At 33.5% G+C, this 19565-nt stretch overlaps 1 protein-coding gene across 1 annotated transcript; it reads left to right on the forward strand.

Moving 5' to 3' along the window:
* Nucleotides 1–1249: 1249 nt before the first annotated feature.
* Nucleotides 1250–16584, forward strand: LOC143070344 (cerebellin-1-like). The gene is made up of 2 exons (XM_076244727.1): nucleotides 1250–1635; nucleotides 15932–16584. The coding sequence occupies exons 1-2, from the start codon at nucleotides 1320–1322 to the stop codon at nucleotides 16330–16332; spliced, it is 717 nt and encodes a 238-aa protein (XP_076100842.1). The 5' UTR covers nucleotides 1250–1319; the 3' UTR covers nucleotides 16333–16584.
* Nucleotides 16585–19565: the final 2981 nt, after the last annotated feature.

The raw sequence follows: 19565 nt of genomic DNA on the forward strand, positions 1-19565 counted from the left end.
AGAGTTATGTTCAATTTTTTACTTGGAAAATTCTAAAACGTTATCGGGGGCATTCGTGTTATCAGCCACATTCTTCTTTTATGTTATCTAAAGGAGTAGGTCCAGTAAGACCCCTTTTTGGCCCCAAAATATAGCAGTTTTACAAAATTGTTAAAATGCAAACTTTTATTTATCTATTGGACAGTAGAATGCTTCTGCTACATAAATATGGGCTGTTTTGGATAATACAATGCACATATATCGGGTACTAGCACCATTAAGTCATGCTACATTACTGAAATCTTCACATTTCTAGCATTTTAGTTGAATTTTGGACGGTTTTCGTGTAAAACGAAAGTGGCCGCATTCGTGTTCATCCTTAATATTGAAATGTAAGTTGAACTTTATGATTATACATAACATATATAAAGGTTGAGGATGAACACGGATGCGGCCACTTTCATTTTTGACAAAAACCATCTGAAAAGTGACATTTTTTGGCATATTTGGTAGATTTTTCATATTTAGGCTTGAATCGGATCGTTTTTAATGACTAAATAAGTTAAAATCTTTCACATAAACTAATCGAATCAAATGAAATAGACACTTAAGTGTTTAAAAAGTGGTCAAAATCTTTCGTCAGATGAACCTGAAATTTGAGGCCAAAATCGGTCCTTACCGGACCTACTCCTTTCTAATTCAAACAAATCTGCTGATTAAAGGGAAAACGGTACTATTTATTCTGCCATAGGCGACAATATTAACATTTTCTAAATTTACCACTTTTTAAGATAAAAACCTGGATAAAACAGTTATATGTTGTGTTAGTACTTTATTATTTTGTTTTATAAATTAAAGCCAATAGTATCATGACCAACTTCCAACGGAGCTTGTTTATGTTATCCATGCCCACCGTCATTTTGCACCAAATTTATGAAATTTTGGATGTCTTTTCGAATAATTCTCTAGAAAATATTTCAATAGGTTTTAAAATTTATATTGTAAAATTGTAAATATACACACTGCAGTTATTCATAGACCAATAAAAAATATATTGTACCCTTACATCCAATCACAGCGCTCCTAATTTGACTTCCTTCACCTGCCTTGGGTACACAAAAGGCCAACCTAATGCTGGGAAAATTTAATACTACCGTTTTCCCTATATACAAAAGCGAATGCGTAAATAATCAAATTCAAGGTCGTTCAAAGCGTTGTTACAATCATCCGGTTTCCGGCTGACGGAAAACCAATGAGGCAATTACGATATCCGTTTCATTTATAAACAAACTTGAGCACAATTTGAAATGATAAAACATTTTTGGAAATAAAAGAGCGTCATGTCTTTTTTAATGGTCACTACCGTTATAACATGTACTTTGTCTCTCTTGTTAATCCCAGTACAGGGTAATACATGTACTGGGAATAGTGACTGTGAAAATATCGTTACCATGCCGTTATTAGATAATATGAGAGCGACATTAAAGGCGGACTTAGATGTAAGGAATATGAATGATCATCTGAAGACATATATTGCGTCGGAGATAAAGAAAGGTTTTGAAAATGCGATGAACGATGTTATGAATCAAATAGTGAACAAAGGAATTGAAGAAATCAATGGTACTATTACAGCAGCCATTAAAGAAAGTCTGGCAGGTATTTGTTAAATATGTATTAAATTTAGATATTCAAATTGTCACTTACTTCTTTTAGTTTTAGTGCGTGTAAGAAGTAAGTGCTATGTACCAATACACCATTCCATTTTTTCTGTTGTAGAGCCCATATTGGTTGATGTACAACTCCTCATAATTTTTTATCATTCTATTTTTCTTTAGAAACGTTCTATCATGTTTAAATTTGTACATGTATGTCTTATAAATTAAAAGTTAGTGAATCTGGACAAATGCGTCGTTTTTTTTTTTGGTGCATAACATATCTCTGTGTTCACAGTTTACTTGTTTTGGACCAATGTGTATCAGACTAGACATATATTATGCAGTTAAGACAAAGCATTTGGTCCCTTTCTCAAATCAAATAAATGTAAATGTTTGTAGTTTTCTTGCGTTACTTTTTGAGATTGTGCAGTTTAATTACACCTTTTAAGTTACACCTCTGATAAGTGTGCTTTATCATTCACAAGAAAATATCGGCAGCATCTTTTGAATCTCTTTGCATAATGTAAGCAATAATTCATATCTCATAATTAATATACTTAAATATTTAACCATAAACTTGATACCAAGAGAATTAATTCAGTTGTTTGTACATGTTGCATCTCATTAGACCAAAAAATAAATAAAAATAAAGCAGACAAAATATCTAGCGCATTTGTGAGCAAATAATTGTGTTAGGAAGTTTTAGAACTATTCATAGCTTTTGTCTTTTTCGATCCCTTCTAGAGAAAACCCAGTCGAGAAATATCACTTAATAAAGACTTGATAATTTGGCAATATTTGCCAGTTATGTTTGTTGCGTAAACACTTGGTTACAAATAGTTGAGAAAGCCGGACAGATATCTATAATATCAAAAAAGCTGGTGTGTGTTTATTGTGTTTAGATCTCTGTCTAATATAGACCGAATTCCTTGTATAATGTACAATTCGTAGTCAGAAATTATTATACAATGTTGTATATGATATAGTAATAAAAACATATCGAAATGTATTATTATGATATTTATTTAAGTATTTCTCTGTCTTGGGTGTTCTTGCATTTATATATACTGTATTCCCGTCATGTAATGTTGTCGTTTTAGGGGTATATTTAACATTGCCATAAAGCGCGAGTTTTGGATAGCCACAAAACCGGGTTCAGTTGACCATTTTCTACATCAGAAAATCCATGTACCAAGTCAGGAATATGACAGTTGTTATCCATTTGGTGGATGTGTTTTTGCTTTTGGTTTTGACATTTGATGAGGAACTTTCCATTTTGGATTTTTCTCGGAGTTCAGTATTTTTGTGATTTTACTTTTTACATCCACTTCATATGAACTTTGGTGAAAAGTTGTCTCATTGGAAATCATACCAGATCTTCTTATTTTCAAATAGTGTACAAATATATGTAGTGCGCACACATTGTTTGTCGAAATAACTCATATCCGTTCCGTTTGGAAAGCTAAAAACATACAATTCAATGGACATTTAACTAAGCCAACCAGAGCAGATAACCTGAAATCGTAGATGGTCATCTTTGTTTTCAAGAGTTAGGACTATCACACTAAAACGCAGTTGCATTAAAAAATTTATCATAAAGTTAGCGCTTAGCAAGGTTCAGACCACCATTTCTCTTGAAAAGTCCTGTACCTTGTCATGAATGTGGCAGTTGTTATCTAATAGTTCGTTTCTATGTATGTTGCATTGTCGTTTGTTTTTTGTTGCTTTTCAGTGTTTCGGTTGTTTATGTTTATTCTATTATAGTTGATGTGATTCCCTCGGTTATAGATTGTAACCCAGATTTGTTTTCTCTCAATCGATTTATGAATTTTGTACAGCGGTATACTACTGCTGCTTTCATTTAGCCAAACCCTTGTACAATATTTTTTTTTAAGCAGACATGGGATCAAATCTGCTTTTTTTTGTCGGTACTGGCATTATTTAATTGCTTCATTTCGTCTGACAATTCGTGTTTATAAATCATAATTAAGTTGCACATCCCACCTGGGCAAAGTTTTAATGGTTTTGGCTGGCATATTATTTATTTTGTTTCTTTTTTTTCTTTTTTTTTCAAAACTGTTGGTCATTAGGTTTTAATCCCAATAATATGGAACGCCGGAACTGTCTTATAGTGTAAATATTTAATGTGTTCTGTCCCTTTGTTTTTATGATCTGTCGTTTCTTCTTTATGTTATGTGCAAATGTCTGTATTTCATGACACGGCATCTCTGTGTTATGTCAAATTAGTTATTTGCTTGGTCAAACAGTAGTATGATTTGTCATTGCTAAAGTTTGTTGTGTACAATAGGCCTTACATCATGCTTTAACTACTATATATTCTGTGAATACTTCGAAACTTTATGATCAACCACCTTTACATTCTCTCATATTTTATCTATGTTGTGTCTATTCTTCTTTTATGTAAGTCAGTTAAAAATTGCGTCCTGTCTCAAATGTGATTGTTATGCCGAATTTTCTAAAGGTTTTGTTTTGATACACCTTTGTTCTATGTAAACCTCATGATATTATAGTCTTTTGGCGTTATGTTGTGTTTATACATATGTATCTCCAGTGAAAAACACAACACATCATGGTATAGTTCCTATGCGTTTTGCCGAAAAATTGATACTCTCTGTGAGCATTCATTACGTTATGTGCAAATGCCTTTTACATTATGTGCAAGCAACTTATACGGTTTGTGCAAACCTCGTTTACCTTATGTGCAAACATCGTTCCCCTTATGTGCAAACATCGTTTACTCTATGTGCAAACATAGTGTACCTTATGTGCAAACACCTATTGTGTTATGTGCAAATACCTATTAAGTTATGTATAACAACTACATCATTATGTGCAAATACCGCTTACATTATGTGCAAACACCGATAACGCTATGTGCAAATGCCTATTACATTATGTCCAAACATCTATTACGTTGGGTGCAAACACTGTATTACGTTATGTCCAAACACCAATTACGTTATGTGCATACCCTTGTTACGTTCTGGTAAACGCTTTTTTGACACAGATTAAAACAAAATGCATCAGTAATATACACTTTGAAAATTAAGAAAATTATAAGTTTTAGCATTCTAAAAAGCTCTGAACTACTTCGCTGTATTCTTTTTCAAGGTAATATCCATTGGATGCTGAATGTGAACTGAAGTTATATATGTGAATCAGGTTGTTGATTTAGTATTGGAAATGTAGTATAAAGTAAAATCACGAAAATACTGAATCAATTCGAAAAGTCCATAATCACATGGCAAAATCAAATAACAAAACGCATAAAAAACGAATGGACAAGAACTGTCATATTCCTGACTTGGTACAGGCATTTTCAAATGTAGAAAATGGTGGATTAAACCTGGTTTTATAGCGCTAACCCTCTCACTTTGATGACAGTCTAGTATTTTTATATATTAATTAATATAAAAATGTTATATAAATATTTAGTTATTTCTACTTAAAGAGTGTGCGTTATACATCCATTCTTTTTATATTTTGTTCATTTTACTTGTTGAAAATTAACATATTTACAAATATATAGACACGATTCTCGAGGTGTGTCTCTCTGGAGATGTGCCTAGATTGACAAATTGAAAAGTCATAAAATACATTTAATGCATTTTTGAAAACATTGTACAGAAACATTTTTTAGTAAACAAATCGTGCATATTGCAGATAAGCAATGCAAATAAAGACGTATTAATAATTGATATTTCAATTTTCAATTTCAGTGTGTAGTATACCTATGCATAATAAAACGACCATGAATTAATAACATTTTATCTGAAATGTAATACACATAGTTAATTTTCCGGCATTTGATGGCTTAATATCCTCAGAAGAGAACAGTCTGTAATTATTTATCTCATTTAAGCCGATAGTTGTTGCTGAATATCAGCCACATCATGAAGCAACCAAACAGAATTTATATGTGACAAGTAGTTATTTCAAGATGGCGTGTATATCGTCTGAAACTAAAAGCTCTGCCCTGTTATTCGAAGCAAAAAAAAGCTACATGTAAAAAACAAAATGCAACCTCATTTCTTTACGGAAAATGTGAACGGAAAATAAGTTGATATAAAAAAAGAACTTTGGACTATGCGGTATGGGCTTTGCTCATTGTTGAAGGCCGTACGGACTTCAACAATGAGCAAAGCCCATACCGCATAGTCATTACGGCCTTCAACAATGAGCAAATACAATACCGTATAGTCAGTACGGCCTTCAACAATGAGCAAAGCCCATACCGCATAGTCAACAATAAAAGGCCCCGAAAAGATTATGTAAAACAATTCAAACGAGAGCACTAACGGCTTTATTTCTGTTATGTTCTCTTTTTCATCTGCACCAAGCGGGTCATTTCATAGGTCGCCATATCTTGCATACATAATCATAACATATGGTTTTGGAAGGCGCCGAATTACATTTATGAATTATAGACTTTTGACAAGGTCAACACTTTATGTATGCGTCTATTCAGATTATATTGACCGAGGACGAAGATATTTTCTCGCCACCTCTTATCTTGTATTTTTTTTTTTGAATTAGCAGGGAGTTTTGGCAAAACTGAGTCCCGAGCCCCCCTCTGAATCAAACTGATTATAGAACCAACAAACGCAGCTCCATCATTTTTAAATATTCTGGTTCCGCCACTGGTCATTCAATGAGAACTCAAAAAGAGAAAGAAAAAAAAATTAAGTCCGTGTGTTTGTTTATCTAATGATATCTTAATCAACAACTTTTCTATTCATTTTACATCGGATGACCGTGAGGGCATTCATGTGTATTGTTGTCGCCTGAATTTCCATTACGTAACCTTCGTTTTGAGATTGTAACCGATCTATAAACATGATAATAATAAATACGCGGACATTATCGAGTACAAAATTGCATTCCTTATCACTTGTTTTTAATTCATTTCAAATGGATACTCCTAAAAATATATTTTTTTTAACATAAATTACTAATATGAAAATGTCGTTAAACTCGTTAGAAACATAATTAAAGTAAAAAATCTTTAATATGTATACACACGTACAGAAAAAGTGTGTTACCGCATGCGGAAGAATATCTCAAGAACGTTTGCAATCTCCCATGCAGAGTTATCTGTCTTTGCTACCTCTCTCTGCGTAGGACATTGAATGTTTTGCTGGAAAATATGAATGCCCACTCGAATTTAATCTACCAGAAAAATCGAATTATTACAGAAGAGTGTCCAACATGCACTTGCACAGCACTATAATTAGTATAGTGCAATAGAATGATATACAAATGGATGAACATTATATATACATGTAACTGTAATTTACAAATATTAAAATAATGTATAAAAAAAACAGAGTTTACTGATTTGTATCACTTCTACGATGAGGTTGAATTTATCATCCACGCACAGAAAAATATATATCTTTACTTTAAAGTCACCTTCAGGTAAAGAGATGTGATTTGGTTTTCTGAGACAAGTGCTCGTTACCGTCCATAAGAACTTGCGGTCATCCGATGTTCAGTACTTCAGTACTTTGATTCATATCTTTAACATAAAGATGTTCTCAAAATTTAATAAAACATAACAAGGGTTTTATATTTTTTTTACAAATGTCTTATTATCCTTATTTCATTTTGATTCATTTTGAGAACTCAAATCGTATCAATGACATACTGCACATTTAAAGATTTTTGAACTGGGAGTTAGCTGGCAATTGTTTCATGGTGCTTTAAACGGATGAACAAGAGGGTTCCGAAATTCCAACAATACAAAACATGACAAGTGAACTTTCTTAATTTATAATCAGTAGCAGGAAAATCACAGAAGAATTTAAGCCTTCCCTTTCGTGGTAAAGTCGGTCACAGTTTTCTTTTCGTTATATAGGTGATTTTTTTTAAAGAATTTTGACTAAATATGTTACATCGATTTCAAGGCGAACAAGATTGCATCAATTCAAGATTGTTTCCGCATTTTGAGGATAATTATGATTGAATCATATGAACTTCATGCCTCGCTAGCTATTAATAAAAAAAAACGTCTCGCTTTAAAAGTAGCCGAGAAAAGGGGGACCGATATATCCAAAATTGGCAATATTTAACGGAAACTGTCAAAACATATTTTAGAATGAGAACATTTAGATCCAATAGAATATATTTGTATGAAATTTTATATTTTTTAAAATAAGATTTCTCAGAATAATGATGTGCAGCAAATCCCTTTTATGAACATTTGGCTTAATTGTGTATTGAGCTATATTTATCGAACCATTCGCGTTCATAACTAAACGCATCGAAGCTTACCGTTTATACCGGATATCCCGCAAAAATATTCATTGAATTTATGACTCTCCGTTCGGAAAATAAGTTGATGTTTCTAATTTATACGACGATATTCGTTGATATATTGAACAAAAAGATATATTCATATCAACAACTGTGGAATAATGTATTGATTATAAATGTTCTTTGTCGGTAAATGTGAAATTTATTTGTACGAGCTTTAGAAACAGGACGAAAAGCAAGGCTTGCCGAATTTTCTCCTGTTTCGCAGCGAGAACTAATTCATTTTATATTTCTGACAATGTACATATATTGTTTACAATTTACACCTGGTATTTGAGCATAAGTTGTTTAAATCTTAACCATTGTCTCTGATTTTTGCAATTATTGAAACGCGGACTCGAAAAAACCCCAAAAATGAACTAGGCTCCGTGTTGAAGGCCGTACATTGACCTATAATGGTTAACCTTTTTAGCTCACCTGGCCAAATGGCCAAGTGAGCTTTTCCCATCACTTGGCGTCGTCCGTCGTCGTCGTCCGTCGTCGTTAACTTTTACAAAAATCTTCTCCTCTGAAACTACTAGGCCAAATTTAACCAAACTTGGCCACAATCATCATTGGGGTCTCTAGTTTGAAAATTGTGTCCGGTGACCCGCCAAACCAATCAAGATGGCCGCCATGGCTAAAAATAGAACATAGGGGTAAAATGCAGTTTTTGGCTTATAACTAAAAAAACAAAGCATTTAGAGCAAATCTGACATCAAGTAAAATTGTTTATCAGGTAAAGATCTATCTGCCCTGAAATTTTCAGATGAATCGGTCAACCCATTGTTGGGTTGCTGCCCCTAAATTGGTATTTTAAGGAAATTTTACTGTTTTTGGTTATTATCTTGAATATCATTATAGATAGAGATAAACTGTAAACAGCAATAATGTTCAGCAGAGTAAGATTTACAAATAAGTCAACATGACCGAAATGGTCAGTTCACCCCTTTAGGAGTTATTGCCCTTTATAGTAAATTTTTAACCATTTTTCGTAAATTTTAGTATTCTTTTACAAAAATCTTCTGCTCTGCAACTACCTGACCAAAATTGAACCAAACTTGACTACAATCATCATTGGGGTATCTAGTTTGAAAATTGTGTCCGGTGACCCGCCAAACCAACCAAGATGGCCGCCATGGCTAAAAATAGAACATAGGGGTAAAATGAAGTTTTTGGCTTGTAACTCAAAAACCAAAGCATTTAGAGCAAATCTGACATGGGGTAAAATTGTTTATCAGGTGAATATCGGTCTGCCCTGAAATATTCAGATGAATCGGACAACCGGTTGTTGGGTTGCTGCCCCTACATTGGTAATTTTAAGGAAATTTTACTGTTTTTGGTTATTATCTTGAATATTGTTATAAATAGAGATAAACTGTAAACAGCAATAATGTTCAGCAGAGTAAGATTTACAAATAAGTCAACATGACAAAGATTGTCGGTGTACCCCTTAAGGAGATATTGCCCTTTATAGTCATTTTTTTAACAATTTTCATAATTTAAAAAAATTTTTAGAATATATTTTCCACTGTAATTACTGGGCCAAGTGCATTATAGATAGAGATAATTGTAGCAAGAAGAATGTCCAGTAAAGTAAGATCTACAAACACATCATGATCACCAAAACACAATTTTGTCATGAATTTATCCGTGTCCATTGTTTAATATGCACATAGACTAAGGTGAGCGACACAGGCTCTTGAGAGTCTCTAGTTTAAATTGTTATTTGGATGGAGTGGTGTCTCATTGGCACTCACACCACATCTTCCTATATCTATTACTCAGAAAGAAATATCAATATTACCGATTGATCAACAAGAAAGCGGGTAGCAGGAAAATTTATTTGTACATGTACAAACAAAGCAAAAAAAAAAATGTTGTTTACCTGTTATTTGTACACAATAACTAGCTAATTGCAGGATAAAAGCGAATTACTTAACTTTAACCATTTTTTTTCAAACTGTTGAAAAATTAAATGGGGTAAAAAAATAAATAGATTAGCTGACTATGCGGTATGGGTTTTTTGTTAAAGGCCATAAGAAGATCTATTGTTATTTATTTCTTTGTCATTTGGGCTCTCGTGGATAATTGTCTCATTGGCATTCATACCACATCTTTTTTATAGATAGTCAGTTTTTTCTGAAATTCAAAGGGAAAATTATGTTATGATGACCATTTTAACAACGAAATTTTTTATTTATTCTAAAAGACAACAAAAGAAACGATATGCACATCACTTATAAAAAAACAATAGAAGAAAACAATTACAATTTACTAGAATATGTATTTTTTGTATCGGTCTTGATGACACGGTTCGAAAAGTTACCGGACCAAATACGGATAAATGAAAGTCATTATCTGGAGTTTCAAGTTGCGGAATTTAATTTCGAGTATGGCCAGTGAAGGTGAAACAACCCTGATAACCCTTTCATTCAGAAAAAAATATGTGTATGCGTCATTTTTGTGGATTACAGGATAAGGTAGTTTTTAATATGAAAAAAATAGTTTTTTTTTAGAGAAATTGCAGCTTTTTGTTACACCCTTCTACCTGTCTGAACCAAAATTGAATCAAATTTTTCCAACATCCCTGTTAGTTTAAAAAAAAAAATTCAGATAAGAGGGGCGGGTCAAATGACCACTCCTTTTCAGGACACCCACCCGTCACAACACGCCTTGTCAGGGACGGAGGAAATAATAAGTCTTAGGAAGGTTATTCAGAATAATATTCACAACTGTTAAAGGAAATGAACGAAAATAATATCTTAAACATTTTGTAGGATTCCTTAGCTGCTACATGAATCGTGGGAGACGTCATTACATTTGTAGAATTAATCTAGTACACGTTTCTCACTAGATGAAAATCCTACTGGGAGGGTAATAACAAATCATCCTGGTCTTTTGTGAAGAGTTGTCACATTGGCATTCGTACCACATCTTCCTTTTGATATCGTATTGTTTCTTTCGGTTGCACCTTCGGTTGAAAACTAGAGTCATGTCTGTATATTTGTTACAATTTTCAACAAGTAAAGTGAACAAATTTTTAAAACATGGATGCATAACGCACACTCTTAAAGTAGAGCAAAATAATTTCCCATAAAACTAGATACATTGTTTGTATATAGCATTTTTACACCAATCAATATAATTAATATAAAAATCCACAGTTTGTTAGAAAGGTCAAACGTTTTATTTTCTTCATTTTCAAAATGCATATCATTGATGCGTTTTGTTTTAATCTGTGTCAAAAAAGCGTTTACCAGAACGTAATAGGTGTTTGCACATAACGTAATAGGTGTTTGGACATAACGTAATAGGTGTTTGCACATAACGTAATAGATGTTAAGGCAGCAACCATTTGATTTTCGGGGGGGGGGCTATGGGTTTTTTTTCTGTACAAACTTTTTTTTTCGCCTGCGGCGAAAAACAATCTATTTTTTTCGCAACAAGTCGAAAACAATTTTTTTCTTTCAATTTTAGCATTACATATAGTGGCAGCTGAGGTTGAAACAAACAAATTTTTTTTCTTAGAATCAAAAACAAATTATTTTTTTCTCCAAAAACTGGAAACAAACTTTTTTTTCCAAAAAAAACCATAGCCCCCCCAGAAAATCAAATGGTTGCTGCCTTAGACATAATGTAATAGGCATTTGCACATAACTTACATGGTGTTTGCACATACTGTAAGCGGTATTTGCACATAACGTAATAGTGTTTGCACATGATGATGTAGTTTTTATACATAACTTAATAGGTATTTGCACATAACGTAATAAGTGTTTGCACATAAGGTAAACGATGTTTGCACACAGGGTGAACGATGTTTGCACATAAGGTAAACGATGTTTGCACAAAACGTATTAGTTGTTTGCACATAATGTAAAGGGCATTTGCACATAACGTAATGAATGCTCAAAGAGAGTATCAATTGTTCGGCAAAACGCATATGAATTATACCATGATGTATTGTGTTTTTCACTGGAGATACATATGTATAAACACAACATAACGCCAAAAGACTATAATATCATGAGATTTACATAAAACCAAGGTGTACCAAAACAAAACCTTTAGAACATTTGACATAACAATAACACTTGAGACAGGACGCAATTATTAACTGACTTACGTAAAAGAAGAATAGACACAGCATAGATAAAATATGAGAGAATGTAAAGGTGGTTGATCATAAAGTTTCGAAGTATTCACAGAATATATAGTAGTTACAGCATAATGTAATGCATATTTTACACAACAAAGTTTAGCAATGACATATCATATAATTGTTTGACCAAACAAATTACTAATTTGACATAACACAGAGATGCCGTGTCAGGAAATAAAGACATCTGCACATAACATAAAGAAGAAATGACAGAACGTAAAGGCAAATCGACAAAACACATTAAATATTTACACTATAAGACAGTTCCGGCGTTCCATACAATAACTTACATTCTAATATTCGTATTAACCCAAATATATGGTACATTTTATTAAGGTAACTGTTTGATGTATAAATAAAGGCAACAGTAGTATACCACTGTTCAAATTCATAAATCGATTGAGAAAAAAAAACCAATCCGGGTTACAAACCAAAACTGAGGGAAACACATCAAATATAAAAGGAGAACAAAATCACAACAGAAACACAACTCTAAATGCAAACACACACAGATTCTGTATCACAATGAACAAATCAAAAGAACACCTTAATTGGAACTAAAACAAATAACTATGGCATCTATCTCCCTAACTTTATTTTATAGGTCATAACTTACAAAAAAACTAGAAATCACTCGTCTTGTAATGTATATTGTTGATATTCTGTTAGCACTAGGAAGGTTTAATTTTATTAGTCTTATTTGCTATCGGTACGAAGAAGACATTGCGAAATTATTGTTATTCTTTCAAAAAAATTCTCATCTACAGAAATAATCATTGGTGTGTTGACAATTTCAGACGTCAACAAAACAGCCGACCACTTTTTACCACAACAGTTCTATTTTTTAGCAGGTCACCTGTTTTTCAAGGATACTTTTATTCTGCCTAAGTAAACCCTTTTTGTTGTATATGACGCAAAGAAGGACAAAATTGTGCAAATGACTTGTTGCATAAAAGAATAAAATACCAGGAGTCGGTTTCACAAAAAAGTACGAATAAGATTGATCGTAACTAATGGGCAATTCAGTTTACTAAAGATCAATCTTAGTCATAAGTGTTTTCGTGAAATCGACTCCAGTTCGATTTGATCGACAGAAATGAGGCCCCTCATGGGGGGGGGGGGTCCTAGTAATCACATAATCACCATTTTTTTGCCAATATAATCACATAATCATTAAATATTTGCTTATCTTTAGTAATCAAATAATCATAAACTAAAAATACAGTCCTAGGTAATCAAATAATCATGAAATATTTGGCTTAATAATCAAATAATCATTAAAAAAACGGCCAAGTAATCACATAATCAAAAACCCCATGAGGGCCCTCAGAAATGCAGGATATGGTTGCTCATATAAAAAAGAAGATGTGATATGATTGCCAATAATACAACCCTCCACAGGAGACCAAATGACACAAAAATTAACAACTATATGTCACCGTTCGGCCTTCAACAATGAGCAAAGCATATACCGCATAGTCAGCTATAAACGGAAACGACATGACGAATGAAAAAACAATTCAAACGAGAAAAACTAACGAACATTTTTATGTAAACAAATAGAACGAAAAATAAATATTTACCACATTAACAAACGACAACCACTGATGTACAGGCTCCTGGCCTGGGACAGGCACATATATACAGTATGTGGCGGGGTTTAACATGTTACTGGGACCCCAACCCTCCCTTAACTTCGGACAGTCGTGTTACAGTACAACATAACAACTAACTATACAAATATAAGTACTATAACAATTTCTTCCATGATTAGGTTAACGGAATTGAGGAATGTGCTTTCACTTAAAAAGCGTCGGCGCCCCCCATTACAATAAAAAAAGTAAGAAAATAATTTGCGTGACTAATATTAAAAAAAGAAGATGTGGTATGATTGCCAATGAGACGATTCTCCACAAGAGATAAAAAGAGACAGAAATTAACAACTATAGGTCACCGTACGGCCTTCAACAATGAGCAAAGCCCAAAGCACATAGTCAGCTATAATAGGATAGACGAAATTATATGTTTCATACGCAAAATCTAATCAAATCAAACCACAGACAAAAGTATTCAAGTACAAAAAAAGTATAAAATATATCCAGTGACATTTAATAAGAAGGACATGTTATATTAGACAGACCATTATATACTAGGTAAAAACAGTTTTTTAATTTAAAAAAAAATCACATTTATTAATTTCAAATATTTTCAAGAATAAAACTAGTGACTTGAATGATGTATCTATCATTTTTACTCATTTATAAAAATATCGAAAATGACGTAACGTCATTTTGTGATTTCAAACAAATAACCATTTTTTTTTAAGTTGAGAGATGGAGTCGAGTTGTACTTTTGGTTATTAATTGTGTCGAACACGACTGTTAACAAAAAAATCGCATTAAAAATTTCAAAAAAGTTACACGTAAGTCAATGCCCCATCTACGCCAAACGAAAGAACGAGCTATTGGGATGTTTGCAGCAGAAGTAACTCAAGTGCCGGTTGCAATTCATTTTCATGTCTCAATAATGACTTAGCAAGGCTAAAAACTCGTCTAAGAGATACTGGCATGACAATGATCGCCCCCGTAGTGACAGGCCACTAGAAACATAGTTACGTCCAGACAGGCACATCTGCATCATTCATCTTCCGAATCGATTTGTAATCGCGTCACTTGCTGCACGACAAACCCACGAAAGAAATAACAACAGAATATCTGCTCAAACAGTTCGTAACCGATTGCGTCAAGTTGGTCTAAGAACTTGTCGTCCGTTGAAGGGACCTGTCCTCACGCATCGTCGCAGGAAAGCGCGACTTCAATGACCTCGGGTGCGGATTCGATGGAATAGGCTAACATGGATACAGGTTCTTTTTTAAACCGATGAATCTATATTTAACTTAATTAGCGACGACAGAGCCAGGGTCTACCAGAGGCGAAATGAACGATTTTCTGATACGTGCGTACAGGGAACAGATCGGTTTGGTGGTTGCGGAATTATGGTATGAAGCAGAATAACCTACCAGTAACGCACCGAGCTAAAAATCATCGTTGGTAATTTGAACGCAACAAGGTATAGGGACAAAATTCTGGCTCCAGTTATTCTTGCGTTTCTCCGCAGACATCGTTTTAACAACGTTTTTCAGCAGGACAACAACCGTTGTCACGTGTCACCCATTTAGATTAACTTTTTGGAGAAAAAATATATTCGTGTGTTGCCATGGCCAGCAAGGTCTCCAGATTTACCGCCAATCGAACATCTTGAGGATTAACGTGGACCACGTATCAGAAATAGCCGAAGTCCATCGGAAACGCTCGCCCAGCTCCGAAGAGCACTTTTAGGGAATGGAACAACATCCCTTTAAGACTTTATTCGTCGTTTTATTGATTCAATGTTTACTGTTTTAATCGAGAAAACTTGTTATTGTTCTCTAAAAATGATGTTAGCTAAGACAATAACAATCAAAACCAATGAGTAAACAAAGACACAAAAAACCAAAGGCATTTTCATCAACAGTTATAAATAATAAATAAGAAACAACACGAACTCCACTTAAAACCGGGAGTGAAATCAGGTGCTCCGGAAGGGTAAGAATTTCCTGCACCGTATACGGCACCCGTCGTGTTATTTCTTTAACTTTAATATTGTGATAATTTTTTTGGTATAAATGATATAAATGATCTTACAAGAATGCAGCGTTTCTTTTTTTGCCTAGTATATATCCTATAATATGAAATGACGAACAATTGCGTGCATTTGTATCAAAAATAATCAACATAAATTGTGAATTATAAAAGTGTGGAATAAAATTCTATTTCAGATGATGACAAGGCAGCATTTTTGGCCAGATTGGAAAACAACTTATCTAGTCTATCAAAGCATTCTACCCTGATCTTCCAGACCGTCCTTACTAATATTGGAGATGGATATAACCCCTCAAATGGAGTGTTTACAAGTAAACGTAAAGGGGTATACTTCTTTTCTTGGTCTACTTTGACTAAGATAGGAAACATGTTTCCAACAGAAATTGTACTGAATGGTAACCAGGTAGGGGTAAAAAACCATGGCTATGGGAATAGGCATTCTGACCGTAACCAACCATCTACTCAAAATGCAGTTGTTGCAATGCAAAATGGAGACAGGGTCTGGATTAGGGCCTCAATAAATAATGGATACTGCTTTGCAGATCAGTGGACCAGCTTCTCTGGATTCGAAATATGAATAGTTCAATAAACCCTTATGATTAATATAAATCTCTTATATATTTATTTATTATCCCCGATGAAACGTGTGTGGTCTTTTTAATCATTTTTTATAGACATTTTAGAAATGTGATTGCCGATTGGTCAAATTTGCTAGTCGTTAGTTTATGTGCTGCTGAATCAATTTAAATTATGCAAAAGTTGAACTATATCATATAATTATTTATCATCTATTTTTTCCACATCTATACTATTAAACGAGAAAACCTCATTTTGTGTGTCGCTTCTCTTCCTTCCACAATAAATTAATCATTATGCCTCTGTGTCCTATAGGTACCACGTATTGTCGCATTTGTCATCCATTCTTATGATGGTTCAGTTTGGGTTATTTTGGGAGAAAAACGAAAAAAAACTGCGTCCGGATATTTTTCCGTCATTGGACAAAATTTTAAGTCAGACTAGACATCCGGTTTGTGTTTTTTCTGTACTTTGTACATACCAAAGACTATGAATAACGTGTATTTGCTATCTACTATCAATCTCAAGTTTACTATCCACGACAGTCACTCTATACAATAAAACGAGAAGACCTCATTTTGTGTGTCGCTTCTCTTCATTCCACACTAAATTAATCATTATGCCTCTGTGTCCTATAGGTACCACGTATTGTCGCATTTGTCATCCATTCTTATGATGATTCAGTTTGGGTTATTTTGGGAGAAAAACGAAAAAACTGCGTCCGGATATCTTTCCGTCATTGGACAAAATTTTAAGTCAGATTAGACATCCGGTTTGTGTTTTTTTCTGTACTTTGTACATACCAAAGACTATGAATAACGTGTATTTGCTATCTGCTATCATTTTCAAGTTTACTATCCACGACAGTCACTGAGTTTATTAAATAGAGAGGGTCTATATAATATGTCAATGACCGCCGTGGATCGATAAGTAAATTTAGAGTTGATAGTAAAAAGCAAGTACACTTTATTTATAGTAATGTATGTTCATATCTATACAGATAAACGCTAACATTATTAGTCAATAGAAAAATAATTATAGGAGTTTTGGAAGAAAAAAATTATAAGTCAGGCTAGAAATACAATTATCATGTCCCAAAGTACCTATAACTTTTGATACCTTTTCTGAAATTCTTCAATCATAAAATCTTTTACAAAAATTCATCGGGTCACTAAGTATATTATAATAAACTAGAAAACGGTCTATATAATATATCAATGACCGCCGTGGATTGATTAGTTATCTCAGAATGGATAGTAAAAAGCAAACACTTTATTTATAGTAATGTATGTTCATAACATACTAAACGTATGTTTATATTGAAATAAATAGAAAACAAAAAATTGGAATTTTTTGGGAAAAGGAGAAGGGGTTGAAAAAAAAAATTGTCCTATCCCCAAGTACCTATGACATTTATTACCTTTCCTGAAATTCTCCAGTCATTAATTGTTTTACAAAAATTCATCCTAAAATTGAGAAAGAAAATGAGGAATGTGTCAAAGCGACTACAACCCGACCATAGAGCAGAAAACAGCCGAAGGCCACCAATGGGTCTTCAATGTAGCGAGAAACTCCCGCACCCGTAGGTGTCCTTCAGCTGGCCCCTTAAAAAATATGTATACAACACTTTACATACTTTCAATAACGCTCTGGATGCCCTTGATTTCGCGGGTGTGTTCTAGCATTTATCACCCTTGCTTAAAGTATTTCAGTTTGGGTTATTTTGGGAGGAAAACAAAAAATATAGACGTCCATATATTGTTTCTGTTTTCTGACTGACCTTTTGAGAAATATAAAAGACTTCCACTGCCCTTTAGGCCTGTTTTGAAATTAAACATAATTTGCATAAGTACTTGGGACAGAACAATTATTTATGCGTTTTTCTGTATACTATAATCAAACATATACTATAATAGATAAAGTGTATTTGCTATTTATATATATTACCAATTCCAATGGTCTTCTATCCATGGCGGTCACTGAAATATTTCTGTATACTACATACATATATACTATGAATAAATTGTATAAATTTGCTATAATTTACTATAAATTCCACTGGTTTACTGGGTTGACTTTCAATATATCAGTGACCGTTTTATATAGTAATTACAGTATATATAAACTGACGTGGAAAGGTAACATCCGGCCACCGAAAGCTTCATTTTTATGAAGCCCAGGTGGACGTGTGGTCTAGCTGGTCGACTACAGTGCAAGCGATTTGGTGTCACGATATCTCAGTAGCATGGGTTCGAATCCCGGCGAGGGAAGAACCAAAAATTTGCAAAAGCAAATTTACAGATCTAACATTGTTGGGATGATGTTTAGACGAGTTATATATGTATGTTCATAGTATACAGACAAACAGAAATAATAAAAATCGGTATTTGGAAAAAAGGGGAGGGCAAAAACAAAAATTGTGCCCAGTCCCCAAGTACCTTTGACTTTTGATACCTCTCCTGGAATTCTCCAGTTATAATTTTTTTTTTAAAGTTTATACATATTACGCTCTATTTCCCCGCGATTTTGCGGGTGTGTTCTAGTAATAATAATATTGACAAACAAGCAAACAGCACTATAGAGTCTAGTATACCTAATCCCTATTGTACAGTCGTCACGATAATTACTCTGCTGCGGTTAAAAGATGACATCATCAATGTATATATCGTACATTTTCTATGCGGTAATACGTAATTGTAAAGTGAAATCAAAATTGTTTGCCAAAAATCTAATGATACGAAGCACTACTTTCCAAATGTTTTTTTTTAAACGACTGGGACGTCGCCCGGGTTACCAAGGTCCTCTTTTGCTACACGGTACACTGTAGCATTTGATTTATGTGTTCCACGGAATATGCTCTGGGATACCCCAGATTTGATGTACGTTCAACCATAAGGTTTTTACTACTTTGAAAATTCAGATACTTTTCATAAATTAAATAGATATAGAAAGATGTGGTATGAGTGCCAATGGGACAACTCTCCATCCAAATAACAATTTATAAAAGTAAACCATTATAGTTCAATATACGGCCTTCAACATGGAGCCTTGGCTCACACCGAAGAATAAGCTATAAAGGGCCCCAAAATTACTAGTGTAAAACCATTCAAACGGGAAAACCAACGGTCTAATCTATATAAAAAACGAGAAACGAGAAACACGTATAAATTACATAAACAAACGACAACTACTGTACATCAGAAAGCATAGTTGCGTCAGTGATATTTTCGACTG

Source organism: Mytilus galloprovincialis, chromosome 1 (genome assembly GCF_965363235.1).
Source record: "Mytilus galloprovincialis chromosome 1, xbMytGall1.hap1.1, whole genome shotgun sequence".
Classification (NCBI taxonomy): domain Eukaryota; kingdom Metazoa; phylum Mollusca; class Bivalvia; order Mytilida; family Mytilidae; genus Mytilus; species Mytilus galloprovincialis.

Coding starts and splice junctions, on each gene's coding strand:
- LOC143070344 (XM_076244727.1), top strand. CDS start 1,320: ATGTCTTTTTTAATGGTCACTACCGTTATAACATGTACTTTGTCTCTC. Junction 1,636..15,931: donor CATTAAAGAAAGTCTGGCAG/GTATTTGTTAAA, acceptor ATTCTATTTCAG/ATGATGACAAGGCAGCATTT.